Source organism: Phocoena sinus, chromosome 16 (genome assembly GCF_008692025.1).
Source record: "Phocoena sinus isolate mPhoSin1 chromosome 16, mPhoSin1.pri, whole genome shotgun sequence".
Taxonomy (NCBI): domain Eukaryota; kingdom Metazoa; phylum Chordata; class Mammalia; order Artiodactyla; family Phocoenidae; genus Phocoena; species Phocoena sinus.
Genome location: NC_045778.1, coordinates 80007061 through 80031067, shown reverse-complemented (window position 1 = coordinate 80031067; position 24007 = coordinate 80007061). Strand labels below are relative to the sequence as shown.

At 46.6% G+C, this 24007-nt stretch overlaps 1 protein-coding gene across 1 annotated transcript in view; it reads right to left on the bottom strand.

Moving 5' to 3' along the window:
* Positions 1 to 24007, bottom strand: part of DOCK1 (dedicator of cytokinesis 1) — a 534414-nt gene that overhangs the window by 352292 nt on the left and 158115 nt on the right. The window contains 2 exon segments of the mRNA XM_032607328.1: positions 4610 to 4716; positions 7334 to 7404. Of these exon segments, the coding sequence (XP_032463219.1) occupies positions 4610 to 4716; positions 7334 to 7404 (178 nt within the window).

The window sequence follows — 24007 nt, the reverse complement described above, 5'->3', positions numbered from 1 at the left end:
CCTCAGGTCAAGGGAACTACACATGCATGTCACGCTTCCTTCTCTGCACTGCTCCCTGGGGAGAGAAGTGCTGGATTTGAACATGAGATAAATATGCACCGGGAGCCAGGCACTGTTCTAGGCACCAGCGATGGAGGAACAGCAAGATGAACAAGAAGGCCATGCTCCAAGGCCTCTCATTTTAAGAAAGGACCAGAGAAAACAAGCAAGCCAAGAGGTAAAACTAGGCAATGATTGCACGCTGTGGGGAGTGGCAGAAGGAGCCCAGGGGCAGTGTGTCTGGGGACATTTTATTTATGCAGGGTGATCAGAGCACCTCTCGGAGGAAGCTCTCTATGTAACCCCTTCCAGTATTTGGTCCAGGTCTATTTTCTTCTGCCCCATATTTGACATGATAGCCCCATACCCCACCACGAGGGCAGGGTCTCACCGGCCATTCTTCTAATGAATCCTCAACAAAAATGAAAAGACATGGCTAACATTTCTTGAATGTTCATGAAACACTCAGTGTAAATCTCAGTACCACACATGTATTAATCTTCAGGATACGTAACGGAGGCAAGAAGAAAAGGGCAGCTGGAGAAATTGAAGCCTGGAGGGTAACTTACCCGAGGTCACTGAGTTAGCAGGTAATAGAGGCAGGATCTGAGCCCAGGCAACGTGATCACAAAGCCCACACACACTCGCAATCCTCTCGTGAGCTGCCTGCCCTCATCCCAGCAAGGGCTTCAGACATGCGTAGTTCTTTATTAATGAGGAAGTAAAATCATTTACAGGAGAAATGATGCAAACCAGTCATTCATTTTATTTTTTAAGCAAAGCAAAGGGAGAGAGACATGTCCTCAGAGAAAAGGCTAATGTGACTGGCAACCAACCATGCACTCTGAGTCGCTGGACACCTGCCGAGGGGCTGGACCACTGGCATGGTCAGTAATCTACGGTGGCCGACGTGCAGGAGGGCCAGGTCCACACACATCTTCTGAACAGGCTTCTTAAATTCGGGGGGGAGGGGTTCTACATTTTGAGCTCTCTTTCCCCAGTACAGAAGCCAGAACTCGAATGCACAGCCACCCTTGCAACTACAACTATGTTCCAGGTTCTGCCAAGGAGGCATGACTTCTTAGGATGGCAACTGGAAATGAGCAGCGGGAGGACAGCTCTGTAAAGAGCTCTCACTTCCTTCGGACCAGGGTGGAGGGTGCAGAGGCAGTGGGAGTTGCAAGGTCCTGATTCAGAAGGAGCCTTACAGCTGGCACGGCTGGGAACAGACCGCAGTGACAGCAGCTGTGGTGTCCACACTAGCTGGGGCCAAACACAACCCGATTTGCCAAAAGACACATCTCCTGTTGTAGCCTAACAAACACAGCAGGATGCACCCTCAGTCTTCTGGTCCTTAAAGAGGACAGGAGAGGAGCCAGGCTGAGCCAACCGGGGCCCTGGAAGCCTTGGCCTGCTGGGACCCAAACCTGCCAAGGGAAGGCTTTCCTGCAGAGGAGCAATGGCAGCTTCAGAATTCACTGCCAGCCTGACTGCACCCAGATCAGCTTCCCACTTCCATCAAAGTGAGACTCTCAAAACGACGCAATAACTTTGATATTGGAGGGAGATAGAAAGAAACACTTCAGAGCGAAGCAACAAAGTGAGTCTCTTCTATGAGTGAAGCAACACACATGCTGATGAACAAAGACGTGCCCTGGAGCCCCACAGAGGAACCGGAGGAGCCAGACAGGGATGCACTCTGACCACATCCCCCAGAGAACACTGACGAAAGTCTAGCACATCCAGTAGCTTGAGCAGCTAAACCTAGTTACAGCACATTCCAAAACTCTAGACACGAAGGGAGTTAGTTTGACTGATTCCACTTGGATCAGGAAAGAGGACACGGACAACTGCATTTTTTTTTTTACAAATTAACAAGAAATGGAACGAGGCAAGAAAATCAGAGCCCTCATATCTCACCAGAAAATGGTTTGGCTTTAAATATTTACACCACATGTGGCACAGAATATCTTGCACAAGTAATGACATCTTCGTAAGAACAGACCAACTGGATGATTTCCAGTGATAATCCTTTCCTGACAAGGAGGTAAGACGGCTCTGGGTAACTCTGAAGAAGCAGGGAGCCTAAAGATGAGAAAAATCTGGGCTGTCCTTGCTGTCTTCACCCAGAAATAATCTTAAAACTCAAGCCTGTAAGCGGGGCCATTTTCACATTGGACAACGCATTCTGAAATGCTTCCAGGCAGCCAGTGAGCGTCTGGAAGTACATTTGCACTGAAGATTATGGCTTAGACAATGTCGACTGATTGGACAATTCTAGAACTGCTTGTAAGACATGAAGCCTCAGGCTAATTTTGGCTCACTTTGTCCGTGATAATTCTGGATTCATATATTTCCTACAATCTCATTTACTACGTTGGGTGCAACTGACTATTAAGATTAAATTCCTACCTTTGCAATATCTAGAAAGATACTAAGTTAATAATTCCAAAATGTTACACATCCTGACAAGACCCCGTCAAACAAAGTTAAATATTTATTTGCATGCTGCATTATCTCCAAAACAAGACTTAAGGCAGTCTATGATAAAAGACTTACAGAACAGGAGTGAAAATAGAAATGGAGCACGGTAAAGAGAACCACAACTGCCAAAAACAACGGCTGATATAATTTGCAAAAATAAATACTAAGTTTGCCTTCAAGTTATCTACTAGCTAAAGAAATAAAGTGTCCATAGAAGAAAACATTTCCTTGAAATACACTCCTTAAGAAGATCTATTTTAAAGATTTTTAGTTGAACCGTTTATGCCTTAGGTCCTTATTCAAAGGACGTGGAACAAAGTTTTGCAACAGAAATTTTGAAATGTATGTAGTATGTCCTCAAGAAGGTCATCCCTGTATCAACACTCAATAAAAGCCAAGCGCAGTCAATCCGTGATAACTGTCATTTTTTTGATAACTGTTAGCTCAGTGAAGGCACTGGTGGTAGCAGCGATGGTGATGGTGATGGTGGTGGTGGTCGTGGTGGTGTGTGTTTTTGCGTGTCTTGGCGTTGGATGGCTGGAAGGAGAGATATTAGTAAGCTACCTAATAAGACCCAGATATAAAACTTTCAGGGGATCTCACCTGCTGTGGTATAAAGTTTAGTCAATATGGAAAGGAACAATGAAGCAGCATCTCCACCTATCGCCTCCATGCCTCCCTGGAGTCTCACAAAGTCCCAAGCTTTGGAAGACACCTGAAGGATAAGCAATCCAATGTCCAGCCTTCCAAGAAGAGCCTGAAATACTGACGGGTGGGATTACTGGCTTCAGGAGATTCACGGGCTTTGAGTCCCAAATAACGGCGACACCGCTGACTTTCTTTTATGCAAGTGAGAAAGGATGTCTGTTTCGAAGGGCTGCAAAAAGCTACTCCCTTCTTGGTTTGATGTGTTTTCTCCAGAAGAACACTCCCACCCAAATGAAGTCTTAACATTCCCTCTTGACATAAGCCTTAGCTATAAGTGCAGACTCCAGTGACCTGTATCAAGTGAAATCAAGAAATAAGATGAAAAACACAGGGTCCAGTAGTCTAAATGGTACAAAGGACTAATCCAGACATACACTGAGTTCTCAACAGGGACATCTCAGGCCTGAGCTGCTCCATCCCTGAAACAACACCACACGTGAGGACAAAAGAAAATGAACAGAAGACACAAATGGAATAGAATAAATGTATGCCTCTCCATCAGAATGTCACTCAACAGTCTTCACAGTTTTCTCCAGTAAGTGAGGAAGGTTGTGGAATTATGCAAAGGTCTTAAGCTTTCAATAAAACTTCTTGACAAGTGTAAAATATTAATCCAATCTGTCCAAACAGAAAGAAAGTGATTTATTAAAAGGGAGATAACGTGTGGAAATGTGAGGTGTTCCCTGGGATAAATGAGTTGAGGAATCATTAAAATTCTTTTTCCTTTGAGCAGGGTTTGAAGAAACCCTGTCACAGAATGCAAAGTTCAGGCTAAGACATAACCATGACTTCTACATTTAAAGAAAATTTGAAATTTTTTGTTGCAATCATCTCAACGGAGGACAGTGATTGCCTCCCCAGGATAGATAATCGCACATCTTAAAGGCTACAATGTATGCTGATTATCCTAGGGCTCTGGTGTACACCTAAATTCCGAACTACGAGGTTTGTGCCTTCATTCTTCAATGATCTATTACCTACAGTATATGCCAATTACCATTCTCTGGTAAGGGCTAAATCTTCCTGTCTTGTAATGGAGCTGTTTTAATTGGCTGCAACCTCCCCACTCCTTTCTTTGTTTTTTTTGTTTTTTTTTTTTTTTTGGTACGTGGGCCTCCCACTGCCGCAGCCTCTCCTGTCGCGGAGTGCAGGCTCAGCGGCCATGGCTCACGGGCCCAGCTGCTCTGCGGCACGTGGGATCCTCCCGGACCGGGGCACAAACCCGTATCCCCTGCGTCGGCAGGTGGACTCTCAACCACTGCGCCACCAGGGAAGCCCCTCCCCACTCCTTTCGACAAAGAAGAGAGAATTCAGATGGGGTGAGGTCTACAGACAATGACAAATGTGACAATTTAAGGATTCTCAGGGTTTCACTCACCATGCTGTGTGAAGAGGTCACTGTGAATTATTTCAATCAAGCAATATAGCTTCTGAATGGTCAGCAAACCCACGGGAACATTTAGGATGAAATCAGTAAACATTTTGCTATAAAAGGAAAAACACAAGTGAAAAGAGATGCTGGAAATACTGCAAAATGACCCAGTGGGATACAAGACAGTACCGAGACGCAAGTTCAGTGAGTGGTCATTAGATGCCACCAGAATGTTGGAATAGGCCCACTATACAATATGGGCCAAAATCTCTTCCAAAAGAATGATGCTTTAAAATGTTATTTTTCACTTCACACCCACTAAAATGGCTATAATCCAAAAGAGAGCCAGTAACAAGTGTTGACTAGGATGTGAAGAAACTGGTACCCTCATACCATGCTGGTGGAAATGCAAGATGGGGCAGACTTTGGAATAATGCTTGGCAGTTCCTGAAAATGTTAAACTTAGTTACCATACGACCCAGCATTTCAACTTCTAGGTATATACCCAAAAGAAATGAAAATATTTATCCACACAAGACCCTGTATATGAATCACAGCAACGTTATTCATAACACTTGAAAAGTGGAAAAACCCAGATGTCCATCAACTGATGAATGGATAAACATAATGCAGTAGATCCACACAATTCACCCATAAAAGGGAATGAAATCCTGACATTAGCAGACCTTGAAAACATTATGCTAAGTGAAAAGAAGCTAGTCACAAAAGGTCACGTATATTATACGATTCCATTTATAGGAGATGCCCAGAAAAGGTAAATCTATGCACACAGTAAGTAGGTTAGTAGTTGCCTAGAGCTGGGGTGGGAGTAGGCAATGACTCTTATTGGGCACGAGGAATCTTATTGGGGTGACAAAACTGTTCTAACAGTAGATTATGGTGATGGGGTAGAAGTCTCCTTCCTGATGTGGGAAAACAACATGTCTTCAGCACAGGAGTCGACTGTAAAATAAAAACTGTAATGCTGAATTCTTTTAGGGGTGTGTGTTAGTGTGTGTGTACACACGCTGGCACACAAAAGATAATTAGGAAGATCCAGATCCTCGTGGAATTAACTTTGAGTTATTCTCCTGTGTGATCTCTTCTGTTTCATCAAAACATGACTCAATTTTCTAAACAGGGAAAAATACATCCATGATTTTCAATGTCATTTTTTAAAAAATCAGTAGGTAAGGTGTTGAAGAGGAACCCACGCACAGGCAGAAAGAGTCAACGGCCCAAGAGCAGATGGGACCAGTCCTGGGGAAGGGAGTCTTCCCGGGATCTCCAAGCACAAGGCACAAGCACCCGTTGTGGACATGGACGTCACCCCTCTAGTGAGCAGAGGCCTGGTCCCCGTGCCCCAGGAGGACAGGCCCAGAGTATGGCCATGGCCCACCCAACTGCAGCTCCCCCCTCGTCCTCTGTTTCTCCAGACCTGAGGTTCTCAAACAGCAGCATTCATTGAAAGTGTCTGGAGGCATCATTAAAACCAAATAGCTGGGTCCCGCCCCCAATTCCTAATTCAGAAGATCTGGGAAGGAACCCAAGATGCAGCAAATTTCCAGGGGCTGCTGATACTGCCGTTGTCTGGACCACTGCCTGAGAGTCGGGCTGCAGTCACAGAGCACACAGAGACCCGGGAGGGCAGACCTGTTGCCCATGGGCCCATCTGTGCCTCCTTTTCTCATTTAGAACCTGCTAAACTATAACCAGTATTGTCAGTGCCTGGGAGCAAAAATAAATGTGTCCATGCAGGACACTAAATCCTCAGGCACATCAGACACGTGATGATTCGTGGGGAGAGCAGCTTCCCAAAAGCCCCTCACCCTTCACTTCCAAGGCATGAGTGACCTATGGTGGACATAAAGTACAGGAGGGTGACCGTTTTTCATTCCGTTTAACCACCCGAGGGACAGATGGCCCTTTACTAATATTTAGGTGGACTTTTCTGGCTGGTCAACTGGTGCCACCACCCGCAGGTAAGTTTATTGTGTCAAATGTTAAATCAAAACCCAAACAAGGAGCAGACGAGGGCTGTGCTGTGGATGTCTGGGGTCACAGAGGCCGTGCACCCACTTGCTCGAGACACCTCTTTTCCAAATGCAGTGACATCTGCACAGTGAACAACTGAGACTGAGCTTGGATGGGGACGGTGGCAAAACCGGAAGGTGAAAGGAAGGATTCGGTCCCCAGCCTGACTCCTCCATCTGAAAGCCAGTGTCCAGCTTGCCCAGAGTTTGGTTTGGTTTGGTTTTCGTTTTACTATAACCTGAGCTGACAACTTGCGGCTCCTGTCTGAGGCCCACAGCCCTTGGGCAGGAGCCCCCAGAGAGAAGCTGTATGGTAATGAGGTAGAGGAGGTGAGACACCAATATTAAAGCTCCCGAGTCAAAACGTTTAGGTGCTGAAACCCAAACCCAAACCCAAGAACCACTTATGGAATTTTAAAGTCTAAAGGATGCAAAATGCCCAATTTGTATTATGTATGCATGAGGCTATAAATAATCTTCTAAAGAAAATATTGTGACTGTTGATAGATGACACCTTTCCCACATAAAGACATAATGAGCAAAGTGTCACAGACACCATCACTAGAACATGTTCCAGAAAGAGTCAGGGCACTGAACTATGTGGACATGAGACAACCCAAGCATCCCGTGAACTAACGCCCTCAAAAGGAGGCCAAGCATGGCACACGGAAAGCCTTCGCCTTGGGTGCTTCCTTACCTGAGCTCTTTGGGATCAAATACCAATTTCACATCGTTGACAATGGTTGGCAAGTATTTCAGCGCTGCACCCTGCAAACCAAGAACAAAGAAGAATGTTGAACCTAAGGCAGCTGGCAAATCTTCATACGAAGTTCTAATTACTTTGAAAAACCACACACATACCAAAAAAACAAAGATCACTTTCCTGATGAGAAGCTGATGGTTAAACACAACGAAAACAGAGGGGAAAAAACAAAGCCTCTGATCCACAAACAGTGGAGATGTGTTAACATGGATATCCTGACACATAATAAAAGTGATATTAGCAGAAGCCAACATTCAATGCTTGCTCACGAATGCCTATACCGTACTAAGCTTTTATGTGGTTTTCCCCTTTACCCAAAGGAAATCCTAGCAAATGAAGACCTGTGCCCCCAGAAGAATCCCCCACCAACAAATTCACTGTAGCTCTACCACATTCAACAATTAGAATGACTGCCTTTGTTCCATTCCAGAAATGACTGCCTGTATATCTAGGTCCCTGAACTTGGAATCACTTTCTGCTTTAGTAACTTTATCTCCTATATTCACATTCTGTATCTTCTAGAAAACCCACACTTTCAGAAAATAAGAGTGATGGTAATAATGATAGATCCTAATACATGCTCTGCCGCTGTGCTAGACCGGTGTATATTTTATCTTTAATTCCAACAGACCTCCTACAGGGAGTTAGCTGTGCAGGAAGGCAAGGAAACTGACAATGGAGATGTTAATTACTTTGCCCCTGATCACACAGCACAGCTAGTACTGAACTGAGCTAGAATTAAAATTCAGTTTGGTGGGAAGCCAGGGCCTCAGCCCACCCTCATCTATATGCGATTGGGAAAAGGTCCTGGATTTTAAATGTTCTGATCCTGGCTGGGACGCCCCCCTCTGCCTCTGACTCTAAGTGACTCCTTCTACCAGGGGGGGCTCCCCCTTCCTGAATGAAATGGAGGAAATAATACTCATGTCAAATACCTCCAGGGGCTGCAATAAAGCTCAAAATCTAATTGAAAAGAGAACTGGATAACACTTTGAACGCTGGAAAATGCCACACCTATTACCTAAACAGCTGTTAGCGTTGTTTTCCAAAAGCAAGTAGGCAGAAACCCACCTTAAACGGATTACCCAGAATATATATGGTCAACCGATTTGCAACAAGGGACAAAGGTGCCCCCTCGGCCAGCACCAAATAAAATTCCTTCCATACCTCACATCCTATATAAAAATTCACTTTAAATGGATCATAGATCTTATATTATTAAAACTATAAAACGTCTAGAAGAAGTTACTTGTGACTTTGGGCTAAGCCAAGATTTCTTTCATATGATACCAAAAGCAAAATCTGGAAAAGAAAAATATTGGATCAATTGTACATCATCAAAATGAAGAATTTCTGCTCTTCAAAAGAATTTCTGCTGAGACAAAAAAGACGAGCCACACACGGGGAGAAAATAATTGCAAAGCAAGTAAAGGCACAAGTGAAGTGAAGCTGTTTTGCCAGGATTTGGAGCCAGTCCACCTCCAAGCCCCTCAAGCCTTAACGCACCACAGTCAAGATGATCAAGGACAGGTGAGCCAAGTTTACCTCTAAATCTGCACTCCAGAATTAGTGGTGTTTTTCCCCAGGTGTTAACCCTGTCCTTCAATGCCGGCCAGATCAAGGAATTCCAACTCTCTGCTTTGAGATGCAACTTTATTTTTTATTTTTTTTTAGCGGTACGAGAGCCTGTCACTGCTGTGGCCTCTCCCGTTGCAGAGCACAGGCTCCGGATGTGCAGGCTCAGCAGCCACGGCTCACGGGCCCAGCCGCTCTGCAGCATGTGGGACCTTCCCGGACCGGGGCACGAACCCGTGTCCCCTGCATCGGCAGGCGGACTCTCAACCACTGCGCCACCAGGGAAGCCCGAGATGCAAATTTTGAAAAGAACCTTAAATAGAAATAACTTCATTCTGGCTTCCAAAGTTCTGCTTCAAATACCTTAGAGTTGCTTTGAAAAAATTAAAAAATATTTACTGTGACGTTTAATAATAAGCGTTTGCACAGCTGACTGCTCGGGCCAGAAAGTGTCTTGTCTGGTTTGTGAGGGTCCCGCGGGCGAGGATGCATGAGCATGATGCGTTTTAGCCTGTACCCCACGGAGCACCATCTGCCTGGAGCAGCGTGATAAATATCATCTTACAAGGACAAACAGCGGCAAACAAGACTGGCCTTCGTGGCCCACCCTCCGCTCGCTGCCTGGGGGCCGCCGGGCGCTGCCTTAACCAGGCTCCTGAGGGCTCCCCGACCCGAGGTCAGGCGACACCCACAGAGGGAGGGCTGTACCCGCGGAGACCCCCAAATGCTGCTTAACAGGGAACTCTGCCGAACTGAGCCAGATCCTGGGGACGTCGCGTTTTACAGTTCATGAGGGTCACAGAGAACAGAGAGCAACCACGAGCCCACGTCAGTCCTGGATAACATAACAAGGACAGACAGACAGAATGAAGTGAAGGCGAGGGCGTGCCCCCGCACCCCATTTCCAGCTCTGTTCTCTCCGTACTCCGGCAGTCGTGGGCTCCTTTCCACCTTCCGCCTTCCCCCAGTGACTGTCTCAGCCTCTCTTCGCTCTCCTCCAGCCCAGGATCCCACCCGCTTTTCGCTCAGCTCACCTCCTGCTTCAGGGAAAACCAAAACCATCAGAACAGGCTGGGCAGTTCTGCCCACCACTCAAGCCAAAATAAGCCGGACGCCCGGCCTCTGCCTGTCCCTCCAGGCAGACGGAGGGAGCACCTGCCTCCACGGGGTGGGGGTCAGGGGATCCTGCCGGCTGGGCACGGGCCCTGCCCCACCGTCTGATCGAGCACCTCCTGCATTTTCCTCCACACTCCAGCCCACGCCAGCTTCTCCCCTTGAAAGCACCCAGAGCCCCAGGCTCCCCGCCACCCAGCCCAGCACAGACAGCTCCCAAGCTGTGCACTCACCCCGGTGTCCAGTAACCAACGCACTCCCCCGACCTCTCCAGCCGCCATCAAGTCTCCATTCCTGCCAAGGCCACAGCGACTCCAGGCCTTCGCTTAGGTGACCTTCCCATGACACTGCTGTGACCCCTCATTTCCCGGAGCATCCACAGCCCTCACTGCCAGGGCGACCACCTTCCTCTGTCCCCGGCCCCTCCCTTAAAGGTGGGTGTCCTTGCAGTTCCGTTCTAGACTTTTCTCCCCCCTCTCCATACCCCTCAGGAAGCCCCCTTCAGCCAGCTTCAGACGCCTAATGCCTGTCTCCCAGGTCACCTCTCTCCTGAGCTTCACACTCACACACCCGGCGGCCACTGGACTCGTGGCTGCCCCACAGATGCTGCAAACGCCCCCTGCCTTAGAGGGGGCCCTACTCTTCGTCCCGGAGCTCCAGGCTCAGGGCGCTGCACCCGGGAGCCCCCAGGTCACACGCTCAGGGTGCTGCGTTCGGCACAGCCCACTTCTGACCAATCACAGAGCCCGGTGGATCCTCACTATTCCACACCCCCTGCCTCTACTGCCTTCTCCATTTCTATAGTGGCCACCACCTGGCCCACGCCTCTAGTGTTTCCCTCCGGCAGGAAGGCACGGCCTCCTAAGGGGCCTCCCGCCTCTGCTCTGACCTCCTCAAGGTCACGTCCCACTCGCAGCCAGAGTAGCTTTCCTAAGATGCAAATCTAACTGAGATACTTGGGTGGCAACGCCCTGCTCCTGGGATACAGGCCTGACCACCCAGCATCCTCAGAGGCCCGGGCCCCACCTCCCCCTTGTCCCAGTCAGGGGGGCCTCCACCTCCACCTGCAGGACGCTTTCCAACAATGTGGAGCCTCTTTCAGTCTCCCCCATGCTACGGACCTCTCTGCCAGCTCCGAGGCTGTGCCCATGCTGTTCCCTCCTCCTGGGTCACTGTGTCCCCCACTCCTGCCGCTGGTCCTAAACACGCAGAGGTAACCTCGCGACTCCTCAGCCCTTAGCCATCGTTTTCCTCAAGACACACGGATTCCAGGTCAGCCATCGAGGAATATTACCGCGCTGGGCCGTGTATCTGTAGCCCCCCGACCAGGGTCTCACGGCTGTTGCCCGGCCAAGGACCCTCGACACAGTAGAGCCTCCATGACTCCCTGACCCACAGAGCTTTGCCCAAAAGCACCTCTTTAACCTCAAGAGACTCTGCACCTCTTTGCTTTGCACCCACTGAAATCGGCCTCGTCAGCTGAGAGACCCAGCTGTATCCCCTCCAAGAAGACGATCAGCCAGAAGAGGCCGAGGGAACCCTGAGGTCCCCGCAGGGCAGCCCAAGCCTCCTGGGAAAGCACATGCCCTCCCCCACTCTCGTTAAGGGCGCAGCCAGCTTTGCCCATTTCTAACACTGGCTACTGGACGAGAGACTTGAGTGTTTTGGTTTCCGCTCGTGCTTGCAGGAAAAGGCCCCCGTTTCCTCCGTGGAGTCAGGCTGCTTCACTGAATTCAGGTCTCTTTCAAGGGCAGGGGCTACTGCTTCGAGAGCTTCTCAAGGTGTGTAGCGCGGGCCAGACAAGGCGGGCTCTGGCTCGGTGATGGACAGCGATGGGTCGAACCTCATCTGCAGAAGACGCCTCCAGAAACAGAAGGCCCGAACGCAGACGAGGGAGGGTAGACGGCATGACACCCAGGAGGGGGTGCCCCCCCTGGACAAGGACCGAGGCTCCAGGCCAGGCTGCCGCCTCCACCACCTACTATGTGAACTCAGGAAGGGAGCCTTTCCTCTGGGTGCCTCTCAGTGGGAAAGGATGGAGGTTAGTAGCGGTGAATGGGGCGGCCTCCAGCTGCAGTCGGGAGAACGGAAGGGTACTGTGGAGGCGATGAGACACCCCCGACCCATCACTGGTGCTCACGGACGGTGCTCACCACTCGTTGTGGCAGCAGGAGTGTGTGGATGTGTGCAGATGTGAACACACACACGGGACACCCCCAACCCACCACTGCTGCTCACGGACGGTGCTCACCACTCGTTGAGGCGGCAGGAGTGTGTGGATGTGTGCAGATGTGAACACACACACCTTCTTCAACGTGCAAAACTCTCCATTCAGTGAAAACTTCCATTTATCAAGTCCTGATTAAAGTGGTAAGTAGTGAGTAGTATCATTTGCCAAGTCTCAGAGACAGTTGGGTAACAGGAATGGAGGGCCTTGGAGACGTCGCTTTTTCTGTTGTTGTTTTCTATTACTTTTTGTAAACCAGTTATTTATTTACACAAAATCTTGCTCAGAAGATGCCAGCCTCTTTCGAATGGTAGGGGAGAGGTCAGGATGCCCGCATGGCATGTCAGCAGCCACCAGGGTGCCTCCCAGGCCTTGGCTAGGTTCCCGGCAGGCAGTGCGGGGGTGGGAGGGGGGCACACATTGGTTCACTGGGCAACTGAGGTGGGGAGGGGTGAGGTCTGCGGGATGTACCCCAGACACAGGGCTCAGCTTGGAATGGGAGCTCCTCGGCACCCCTCCCGGGGCTGTGAGCCGGGGCCACATAACCTGTGTGAACACACCCACCGGACAGGGCCTAGCCAGGAACAGAGACCAGCACAACAGAGGAATGTAAATGAATTCAATGTTTGAGCTTTGTTTATCCGTCTCCTGTGTCTTAAGTCATAATTGAACTTATCAAATCAGTGTTTGCTTTTTAAGAAAGTTATTCTTTCAGAGTTGACTTTAAATTTACCTAAATTAACAAAATGGCAACTTAAGTCCAGGCTGGCACTTCTCTTTGAAAGTGGAAAAGCTTTCCCACAAGAGGACGGACGGGTCCAACCCTAAAGGCCTTTGGGACTCAAATACGTGTGCAATGACCCACTGACATGCTGAGAACACGCACTTCAGTCCCCCACACACTCAGGCACGTGAAAGATTCAGTTACAACTGAAACTACCACCAAAAACAATAGGGCTCCCTGCCATTTAGCACTGATTGAAAGGCAGCAATCCACAGAAAGATACAAGAAACAAAATCTGGGGCCAGTGGTAAAGCTATTTGTACTAATATTAAAAGACAAGCGGGCTTCCCTGGTGGCGCAGTGGTTGAGAGTCCGCCTGCCGATGCAGGGGATGCGGGTTCGTGCCCCAGTCTGGGAAGATCCCACATGCCGCGGAGCGGCTGGGCCCGTGAGCCATGGCCGCTGGGCCTGCGCGTCCAGAACCTGTGCTCCGGGGCGGGAGAGGCCACAACAGTGCGAGGCCCACGTGCCGCAAAAAAAAAAAAAAAGACAGGCAAGTTGCTGGGTGGTCCTCTTAATACTGGGTTCATCACTTAACATTCAGGCAATCAGGAACTCATGGTATCCATAGAGCTACCATATGATCCTGCAATCCTGCTCCTGGGCACATATCCAGATAAAAATATAACTTGAAAAGATACATGCAACCAACGTTCATAGCAGCACTACTTACGATAGCCAAGACATGGAAGCAACCCAAATGTCCATCATCAGATGAATGCGTAAAGAAGATGCGTGATATATATATATATATATATATATATATATATATACACACACACAATGGGATATTACTCAGCCATAAGAAAGAATGAAATAATGCCATTTGCAGCAACATGGATGGACCTAGAGATCATCATACTAAGTGAACTCAGACAGACAAAGGCAAATATCATATGATACCACTTACATGCGGAATCTTAAAAAAATGATACAAAATAACTTATTCACAAAACAGAAATAGACTCACATAGAAAACAAACTTATAGCTGCCAAAGGGGATGAGGTGGGGGGCAATAAGTTGCGAGTTTGCGCTTATCAGGTACACACTACTATATATAAAATAGGCAAACAATAAAGACCGGGCTTCCCTGGTGGCACAGTGGTTAAGAATCCGCCTGCCAATGCAGGGGACACGGGTTCGAGTCCTGGTCCAGGAAGATCTCACATGCCGCAGAGCGACTAAGCCCGTGCGCCACAACTACTGAGCCTGCGCTCTACAGACCACAAGCCACAACTACTGAAGCCCGCACACCTAGAGCCCAAGCTCCGCAACAAGAGAAGCCACCGCAGTGAGAAGACCGCACACCACAACGAAGAGTAACCCCCACTCGCCGCAACTAGAGAAAGCCACGTGCAAAAACAAAGACCCAATGCAGCCAAAAATGAATAAATTAATTAATTAATTTTAAAAAACAATAAGGACCTACTGTATAGAACAGAGAACTATACTCAATATCTTGTAATAACCTATAATGGAAAAGAATCTGAAAAATATATATATATGTGTGTGTATGTGTATAACTGAATCACTTTGCTGTACACTTGAATCTAACACAACATTGTAAATTAATTATACTTCATTTTTTAAAAAGATAGAAACATCTCTGAAGAGGGCAATAATAAAGTATGATTTAAAGGTTAAAACAAAAAGAACTCATGGTATCACAACTCTGAGGAAGGAAAGTATGGTCAGAACTCAATCAAATGGACAAAAACCACACTGAAACCAAAATTCTAGAGAGAAAGAAATGAAATGTATAAAAGAATTATGAAATGGCAGAAAATTCCAAAAGTTTTCTAATTGCTCAAACAGTTCAGGTTAAAGAAATTAAATACATTTTATACTCTTCTCTAAGCAAATTTAATTCTCATGCATCTCATGAGAATGCCAACTTAATCCAAACTGTAAAACAAAACAAAACATGCACTTTCCATCTAGTATCGATTTAATGTTTTAAGTATCTCTCTGGATAAAAATATTACTACTGATGATGATTAATAGACACTATTTTAGGGTAAAGTTCAGACTACATTTTTCAGCATTAGTTTAATTAAATCCATTAGCATATCTATATATAAGATTACAAGCGCTATCTGCGATATAAGTTTTTCTTGAATAATGTATGAAGCAATTATTAATTTACATATTTCTCCAGAAAACACATATTAAAATGATTCCATTTGGAGGTTTTGAGCTAAAATACACATGGCCCACAAATTCTCCTTTCAGACTTGGCTCAGAAGAACCAGAGCATCCTGATACAGGAAAGCATCCTGATACAGGAACATGTAGCAAGAACAGTTCAGCCCATAGGTGCCCCTGGACCAGAGCTTGTGTATTTCATGGGGCACAAATGAAATGGAGCAGATGGCAGGACATGAAGGTTTCATGCAGTTAAAATGGGAACACACGGCACTTTGGAGAGATTCAAAGATGAGCCACACTGTTCTTAGACACAGAAGAATCCAGAACAAAAGAAAGATAATGACAATGACTGCTTCTGCTCCTTACACCCTATTCAATCAAGACTACCTACATCTTCTGTATCTTAAATCTAAAATTACCTCTTCTCTTTATACCAAGCTCCCTTGAAGCAGATTCTGGTCTTTAACATAACATTCCCCATCTCTACGGCCAACGTTTTGGTTCATTCAATCCCGAGTGACAAGTGAGCAGCTAGAGGAAATCACACCTCTGAGTAGTTTTATGTATAACTATCACAAAATCCAAAGGAAAAAGGTAGTGAGAAAAAGCACAAACAGTATACTAAGATTAAGATTCTTCAGTGAGGACTTCTCTGGTGGCACAGTGGTTAAGAATTCACCTGTCAATGCAGGGGACATGAGTTCGAGCCCTGGTCTGGGCAGATCCCAAATGCCGTGGAGCAACTAAGCCCGTGTGCCACAACTACTGAGCCTGTGCTCTAGAGCCCGCGAGCCACAACTACTGAGCCCGCGTAGTGCAACTACTGAAGCCCGCGAGCCTAGAGCCCGTGCTCTGCAACAAGAGAAGCCACCGCAATGAGAAGCCCACGCACCGCAACGAAGAGTAGCCCCTGCTTGCCGCCAACTAGAGAAAGCCCGCACACAGGAGCGAAGACCCAACGCAGCCAGAAAATTAATAAATAAATAAAGTTATTTTTTTAAAAACACACAGAACAACAGAAAATAGCGGGTGTGGGCAAAGACACCGAAACCTCTGTGCACTGTCGATGGGAATTTTCATGGTACAGCCACTGAGGAAAACAGTACGGAGGCTCCTCAAAAAATTAAAAATAGAACTACCATATGACCCAGCAATCCCACTTCTGGGTATTTGCTCAAAAGAAATGGAAGCAGGATACAGAAGATACATTTACACACTCCTATTCACTGCAGCGTTATACACAACTGCCAAGAGGTGGAAGCAACGCAAATGTCCATCAACAGATCAATGAAGATGCGGTCGACAGGAGCTTCAAGATGGCGGAAGAGTAGGACGCGGAGATCACCTTCCTCCCCACAAACACATCAGAACTACATCTACACGTGGAACAACTCCTACAGAACACCTACTGAACGCTGGCAGAAGACCTCAGACCTCCCAAAAGGCAAGAAAGTCCCCACGTACCTGGGTAGGGCAAAGAAAAAAACACAGACAAAAGGATAGGGACGGGCCCTGCACCAGTGGGAGGGAGCCGTAAAGGAGGAAAAGTTTCCACACACTACAAGCCCCTTCGCGGGCAGAGACTGCGGGTGGCGGAGGGGGGAGCTTCGGCGCCGCGGAAGAGAGCACAGCAACAGGGGTGCGGGGGGCAAAGCGGGGAGATTCCAGCGCAGAGGATCAGGGCCGACCGGCACTCACCAGCCCGAGAGGCTTGTCTGCTCACCCTCCGGGGCGGGCGGGGCTGGGAGCTGAGGCTCGGGCTCCGGTCGGAGCACAGGGAGAGGACTGGGGTTGGCGGCGTGAACACAACCTGCAGGGGTTAGTGTGCCACGGCTGGCCGGGAGGGAGTGCGGAGAAAAGTTTTCTTGCCTCTTTGTGTCCTGGTGCGCGAGGAGAGGGGATTCAGAGCGCTGCTTAAAGGAGCTCCAGAGACAGGCGCGAGCCGCGGCTAACAGCGCGGACCCCAGAGACGGGCAGGAGACGCTAAGGCTGCTGCTGCCGCCGCCACCAAGAAGCCTGTGTGCGAGAACAGGTCACTCTCCACACCTCCCTTCCGGGGAACCTGTGCAGCCCGCCACTGCCAGGGTCCCGGGATCCAAGGTCAACTCCCCCGGAAGAATGCACCGCGGGCCTCAGGCTGGTGCAACGTCACGCCGGCCTCTGCCGCCGCAGGCCCGCCCCGCACTCCGTTCCGCTCCCTCCCCGCGGCCTGAGTGAGCCAGAGCCCCCGAATCAGCGGCTCCTTTAACCCCGTCCTGTCTGAGCGAAGAACAGATGCCCTCCGGCGACCTACATGCAGAGGTGGGTCCAAACCCAAAGCTGAACCCCTGGGAGCTGTGAGAACAAAGAAGAGAAAGGGAAATCTCTCCCAGCAGCCTCACGAGCAGCGGTTTAAAGCTCCACAATCAACTTGATGTACCTGAATCTGTGGAACACATGAATAGACAACGAGTCATCCCAAATTGAGGAGGTGGACTTTCGGGACAAGGACATATATATTTTTTTTTTCCCTTTTTCTCTTTTTGTGAGTGTGTATGTGTATGCTTCTGTGTGTGATTTTGTCTGTACAGCTTTGCTTTTACCAGTTGTCCTAGGGTTCTGTCTCTCCTTTTTTTTCCTTAAAAAAATTATTTTTTCTTAATAATTATTTTTTATTTTAATAACGTTATTCTATTTTATTCTACTTTATTTTATTCTATTTTATCTTCTTTCTTTCTTTCTTTCCTTCTTTTTTCTCTCCCTTTTATTCTAAGCCGTGTGGAGGACAGGCTCTAGGTGCTGCAGCCAGGTGCCAGGGCTGTGCCACTGAGGTGGGAGAGGCAAGTTCAGGACACTGGTCCACGAGAGACCTCCCAGCTACACATAATATCAAATGGCGAAAATCTCCCAGAGATCTCCATCTCAACGCAAAAACCCAGCTCCACTCAATGACCAGCAAGCTACAGTGCAGGACACCCCATGCCAAACAACTAGCAACAGAGGAATACAACCCCATCCATTAGCACAGAGGCTGCCTAAAGTCATAATAAGGCCACAGACACCCCAAAACACACCACCAGACGTGGACCTGCCCACCAGAAAGACAAGATCCAGCCTCATCCACCAGAACATAGGCACCAGTCCCCTCCACCAGGAAGCCTACACAACCCACTGAACCAACCTTAGCCACTGGAGACAGACACCAAAAACAACGGAAACTACGAACATCCAGCCTCCAAAAAGGAGACCCCAAACACAGTAAGTTAAGCAAAATGAGAAGACAGAGAAACACACAGCAGATGAAGGAGCAAGCCAAAAACCCATGAGACCTAACAAACGAAGAGGAAATAGTCTACCTGAAAAAGAATTCAGAATAATGATAGTAAACACGATCCAAAATCATGGAAATAGAATGGAGAAAATACAAGAAACGTTTAACAAGGACCTAGAAGAACTAAAGAGCAAACAAACAGTGATGAACAACATAATAAATGAAATTTAAAATTCTCTAGAAGGGATCAATAGCAGAATAACTGAGGCAGAAGAACGGATAAGTGACCTGGAAGATAAAATACTGGAAATAACTACCACAGAGCAGAATACGAAAAAAGAATGAAAAGAATTGAGGACACTCTCAGAGACCTCTGGGACAACATTAAACGCACCAACATTCGAACTATAGGGGTCCCAGGAGAAGAAGAGAAAAAGAAAGGGACTGAGAAAATATTTGAAGAGATTATAGTTGAAAACTTCCCTAATATGGGAAAGGAAATAGTTAATCAAGTCCAGGAAGAACAGAGAGTCCTATACAGGATAAAGCCAAGGAGAAACACGTCAAGACACATATTAATCAAACTATCAAAAATTAAATACAAAGAACAAATATCAAAATCAGCAAGACAAAAACAACAAATCACACATAAGGGAATCCCCAGAAGGTTAACAGCCGATCTTTCAGCAGAAACTCTGCAAGCCAGAAGGGAGCGGCAGGACATATTTAAAGTGATGAAGGAGAAGAACCTACAACCAAGATTAAACTACCCAGCAAGGATCTCATTCAGATTGGATGGAGAAATTAAAACCTGTACAGACAAGCAAAAGATAAGACAATTCAGCACCACCAAACCAGCTTTACAGCAAATGCTAAAGGAACTTCTCTAGGCAGGAAACACAAGAGGAGGAAAAGACCTACAATAATAAACCCAAAACAATTAAGAAAATGGGAATAGGAACATACATATCAATAATTCCCTTCAATGTAAATGGATTAAATGCTCCAACCAAAAGACACAGACTGGCTGAATGGATAAAAAACCAAGATCCGTATATATGCTGTCTACAAGAGACCCACTTCAGACCTAGGGACACATACAGACTGAAAGTGAGGGGATAGAAAAAGATATTGCATGCAAATGGAAATCAAAAGAAAGCTGGAGTAGCAATTCTCATATCAGACAAAATAGACTTTAAAATAAAAACTCTTACAAGAGACAAAGAAGGAAACTACCTAATGATCAAGGGATCAATCCAAGAAGAAGATATAACAATTGTAAATAATTATGCACCCAACATAGGAGCACCTCAATACGTAAGGCAAATGCTAACAGCCATAAAAGGGGAAACTGACAGTAACATAATCATAGTAGGGGACTTTAACGCCCCACTTTCACCAATGGACAGATCATCCAGAATGAAAATAAATAGGGAAACACAAACTTTAAATGACACATTAAACAAGATGGACTGAATTGGTATTTATAGGACATTCCATCCAAAACAACAGAATACACATTCTTCTCAAGTGCTCATGGAACATTCTCCAGGATAGATCATATCTTGGGTCACAAATCAAGCCTTGGTAAATTTAAGAAAATTGAAACTGTACCAAGTATCTTTTCCGACCACAATGCTATGAGACTAGATATCCATTACAGGAAAAACTCTGTAAAAAATACAAACACATGGAGGCTAAACAACACACTACTTAATAACCAAGAGATGACTGAAGAAATCAAAGAGGATATCAAAAAATACCTAGAAACAAATGACAATGAAAACCCAAAACCTATGAGATGCAGCAAAAGCAGTTCTAAGAGGGAAGTTTATAGCTATACAAGCCTACCTTAAGAAACAAGAAACGTCTCCAATAAACAACCTAACCTTACACCTAAAGCAGTTAGAGAAAGAAGAACAAAAAAGCACCAAAGTTAGCAGAAGAAAAGAAATCATAAAGATCAGATCAGAAATAAATGAAAAAGAAGGAAACGATAGCAAAGATCAATAAAACTAAAAGCTGGTTCTTTGAGAACATAAACAAAATTGATAAACCATTAGCCACACTTATCAAGAAAAAAGGGAAGACTCAAATCAATAGAATTAGAAATAAAAAAGAAGTAACAACTGACATGAGAGATTACTACAAGCAACTATATGCCAAGAAAATGGACAACCTGGAAGAAATGGACAAATTCTTAGAAATGCACAACCTTCTGAGACTGAAACAGCAAGAAATAGAAAATATGAATAGACCAATCACAAGCACTGAAACTGTGATTAAAAATCTTCCAACAAGGGCTTCCCTGGTGGCGCAGTGGTTGAGAGTCCGCCTGCCGACGCAGGGGACACGGGTTCGTGCCCCAGTCCGGGAAGATCCCACATTTCACAGAGCGGCTAGGCTCCAGGAAGATCCCACATGCCGTGGAGCGGCTAGGCTCATGAGCCATGGCCGCTGAGCCTGCGCGTCCGGAGCCTGTGCTCCGCAACAGGAGAGGCCACAACAGTGAGAGGCCCGCGTACAGCAAAAAAAAAAATCTTCCAACAAACAAAAGCCCAGGACCAGATGGCTTCACAGGTGAATTCTATCAAACATTTAGTGAAGAGCTAACACCTATCCTTCTCAAACTCTTCCAAAGTATAGCAGAGGGAGGAACACTCCCAAACTCGTTCTACGAGGCCACCCTCACTCTGATACCAAAACCAGACAAAGATGTCACAAAAATAGAAAACTACAGGCCAATATCACTGATGAACATAGATGCAAAACTTCTCCACAAAATGCTAGCAAACAAAATCCAACAGCACATTAAAAGCATCATACACTATGATCAAGTGGGGTCTATCCCAGGAATGCAAGGATTCTTCAATATATGCAAATCAACCAACATGATACACCACGTTAACAAATTGAAGGAGAAAAACCATATGATCATCTCAATCGATGCAGAGAAAGCTTTCGACAAAACTCAACACCCATTTACGATAAAAACCCTCCAGAAAGTAGGCATAGAGGGAACTTTCCTGAACATAATAAAGGTGTTATATGACAAACCCACAGCCAACATCATCTTCAATGGTGAAAAATTGAAACCATGTCCACTAACATCAGGAACGAGACAAGGTTGCCCACTCGCACCACTATTATTCAACATAGTTTTGGAAGTTTTAGCCACAGCAATCAGAGAAGAAAAAGAAATAAAAGGAATACAAATTGCAAAAGAAGAAGTAAAGCTGTCACTGTTTGCAGACGCCATGATACTATACATAGAGAATCCTAAAGATGCTACCAGAAAACTAGTAGAGCTAATCAAGGAATCTGGTAAAGCAGCAGGATACAGAATTAATGCACAGAAATCTCTTGCATTCCTATACACAAGGAAAAATCTGAAAGTGAAATTAAGAAAACATTCACTTTTACCATTGCAACAAAAAGAATAAAATAGCTAAGAATAAACCTACCTAAGGATACCAGAGACCTGTATGCAGAAAATTATAAGACACTGATGAAAGAAATTAAGATGATACAAATAGATGGAGGCATATACCATGTCCTTGGATTGGAAGAATCCACAATGTACAAATGACTCTACTACCCAAAGCAATCTACAGATTCAATACGATCCCTATGAAACTACCACTGGCATTTTTCACAGAACTAGAACAAAAACTTTCACAATTTGTATGGCAACACGAAAGACCCCGAATAGCCAAAGCAATCTTGAGAAAGAAAAATGGAGCTGGAGGAATCAGGCTCCCTGACTGCAGACTATACTACAAAGCTACAGTAATCAAGACAGTATGGTGCTGGCACAAAAACAGAAATATAGATCAATGGAACAGGATAGACAGCCCAGAGATAAACCCATGCACATATGGTTACCTCGTCTTTGATAAACGAGGCAAAAATACACAACGGAGAAAATACAGCTTTTTCAGTAAGTGGTGCTGGGAAAACTGGACAGCTACATATAAAAGGATGAAATTAGAACACACCCTAACACCGTACACAAAAGTAAACTCAAAATGGATTAAAGACTTAAATGTAAGGCCAGACACTATCAAACTCTTAGAGGAAAACATAGGCAGAACACTCTATGACATAAATCACAGCAAGATCTTTTTTTGACCCACCTCCTAGAATAATGGAAATAAAAACAAAAATAAACAAATGGGACCTAATGAAACTTAAAAGCTTTTGCACAGCAAAGGAAACCGTAAACAAGATGAAAAGACAACCCTCAGAATTGGAGAAAATATTTGCAAATGAAGCAACTGACAAAGGATTAATCTCCAAAACATACAAGCAACTCATGCAGCTCAATATCAAATAAACAAACAACCCAATCCAAAAATGGGTAGAAGACCTAGATAGACATTTCTCCAAAGAAGATATACAGATTGCCAACAAACACATGAAGGAATGCTCAACATCATTAATCATTAGAGAAATGCAAATCAAAACTACAATGAGGTAGCACCTCACACCAGTTAGAACGGGCATCATCGGAAAATCTACAAACAACAAATGCTGGAGAGGGCGTGGAGAAAAGGGAACCCTCTTGCACTGTTGGTGGGAATGTAAATTGATACAGCCACTATGGAGAACAGGATGGAGGTTCCTTAAAACACTAAAAATAGGGGGACTTCCCTGGTGGTGCAGGGGTTGGGAATCCGCCTGCCAATGCAGGGGACACGGGTTCAAGCCCTCATTCGGGAAGATCCCACATGCCACGGAGCAACTAAGCCCGTGTGCCACAACTACTGAGTCTGCACTCTAGAGCCCGTGAGCCACAACTACTGAGCCCATGTGCCACAACAGGGTGACCAGAAAAGACGGCGTCTGCGCACACAGGGCCTCTCCCAAGCGCCGCTCAGCCCACTGGGTCTGCCCTCCATGACGGCTCATGAGTCCCCACGAGCTGGGACTGGCTGTGCGCAGAGCCCACGTCCTCTTGTGCCCAGGCCGCCTCCCAACACGTGGGCACGACTTCCAGCTGGAAGGTCCCTTCCCCTCCGCCATCTCCACCCGCTTTCCAGCTGGAAGGTCCTTCCCCCTCCCGGCTCCGCCATCTCCACCCGCTTTCCAGCTGGAAGGTCCTCCCCCCTCCACCATCTCCACCCGCTTTGCTCAGTGATTCCTCCACTGGGACGGGTCACCATGGCCCCGCACCACTCCTCAAGGATGCCGAGGTGGGTGCTTTTAGCGGGAGAGCAGGGAGCTGATGCTCCCCCACCTCCAGAGCCCCGCAGAACCTGCAGCGCTCCCTGTGGATCCGGCTTCAACCGCCGCAGAGACATCCAGTGTGCCGGGCTGGCTCAGCATCTTCCTTGCTGAGCACCTGCAGGGATCTGGAGCCCCAAGAGGCCCAAGTCCCAGCTTCTTTCCCTAACACACAAGACAGCCATAGCCTGGCCACTCCCCACTGACTTTTCCATCCCCCAAAGCTAAGCCCCAGTCACCTTTACTTCTTTCCAGATTCCTGAGAAAGCCAGGTGGTCCTGCAT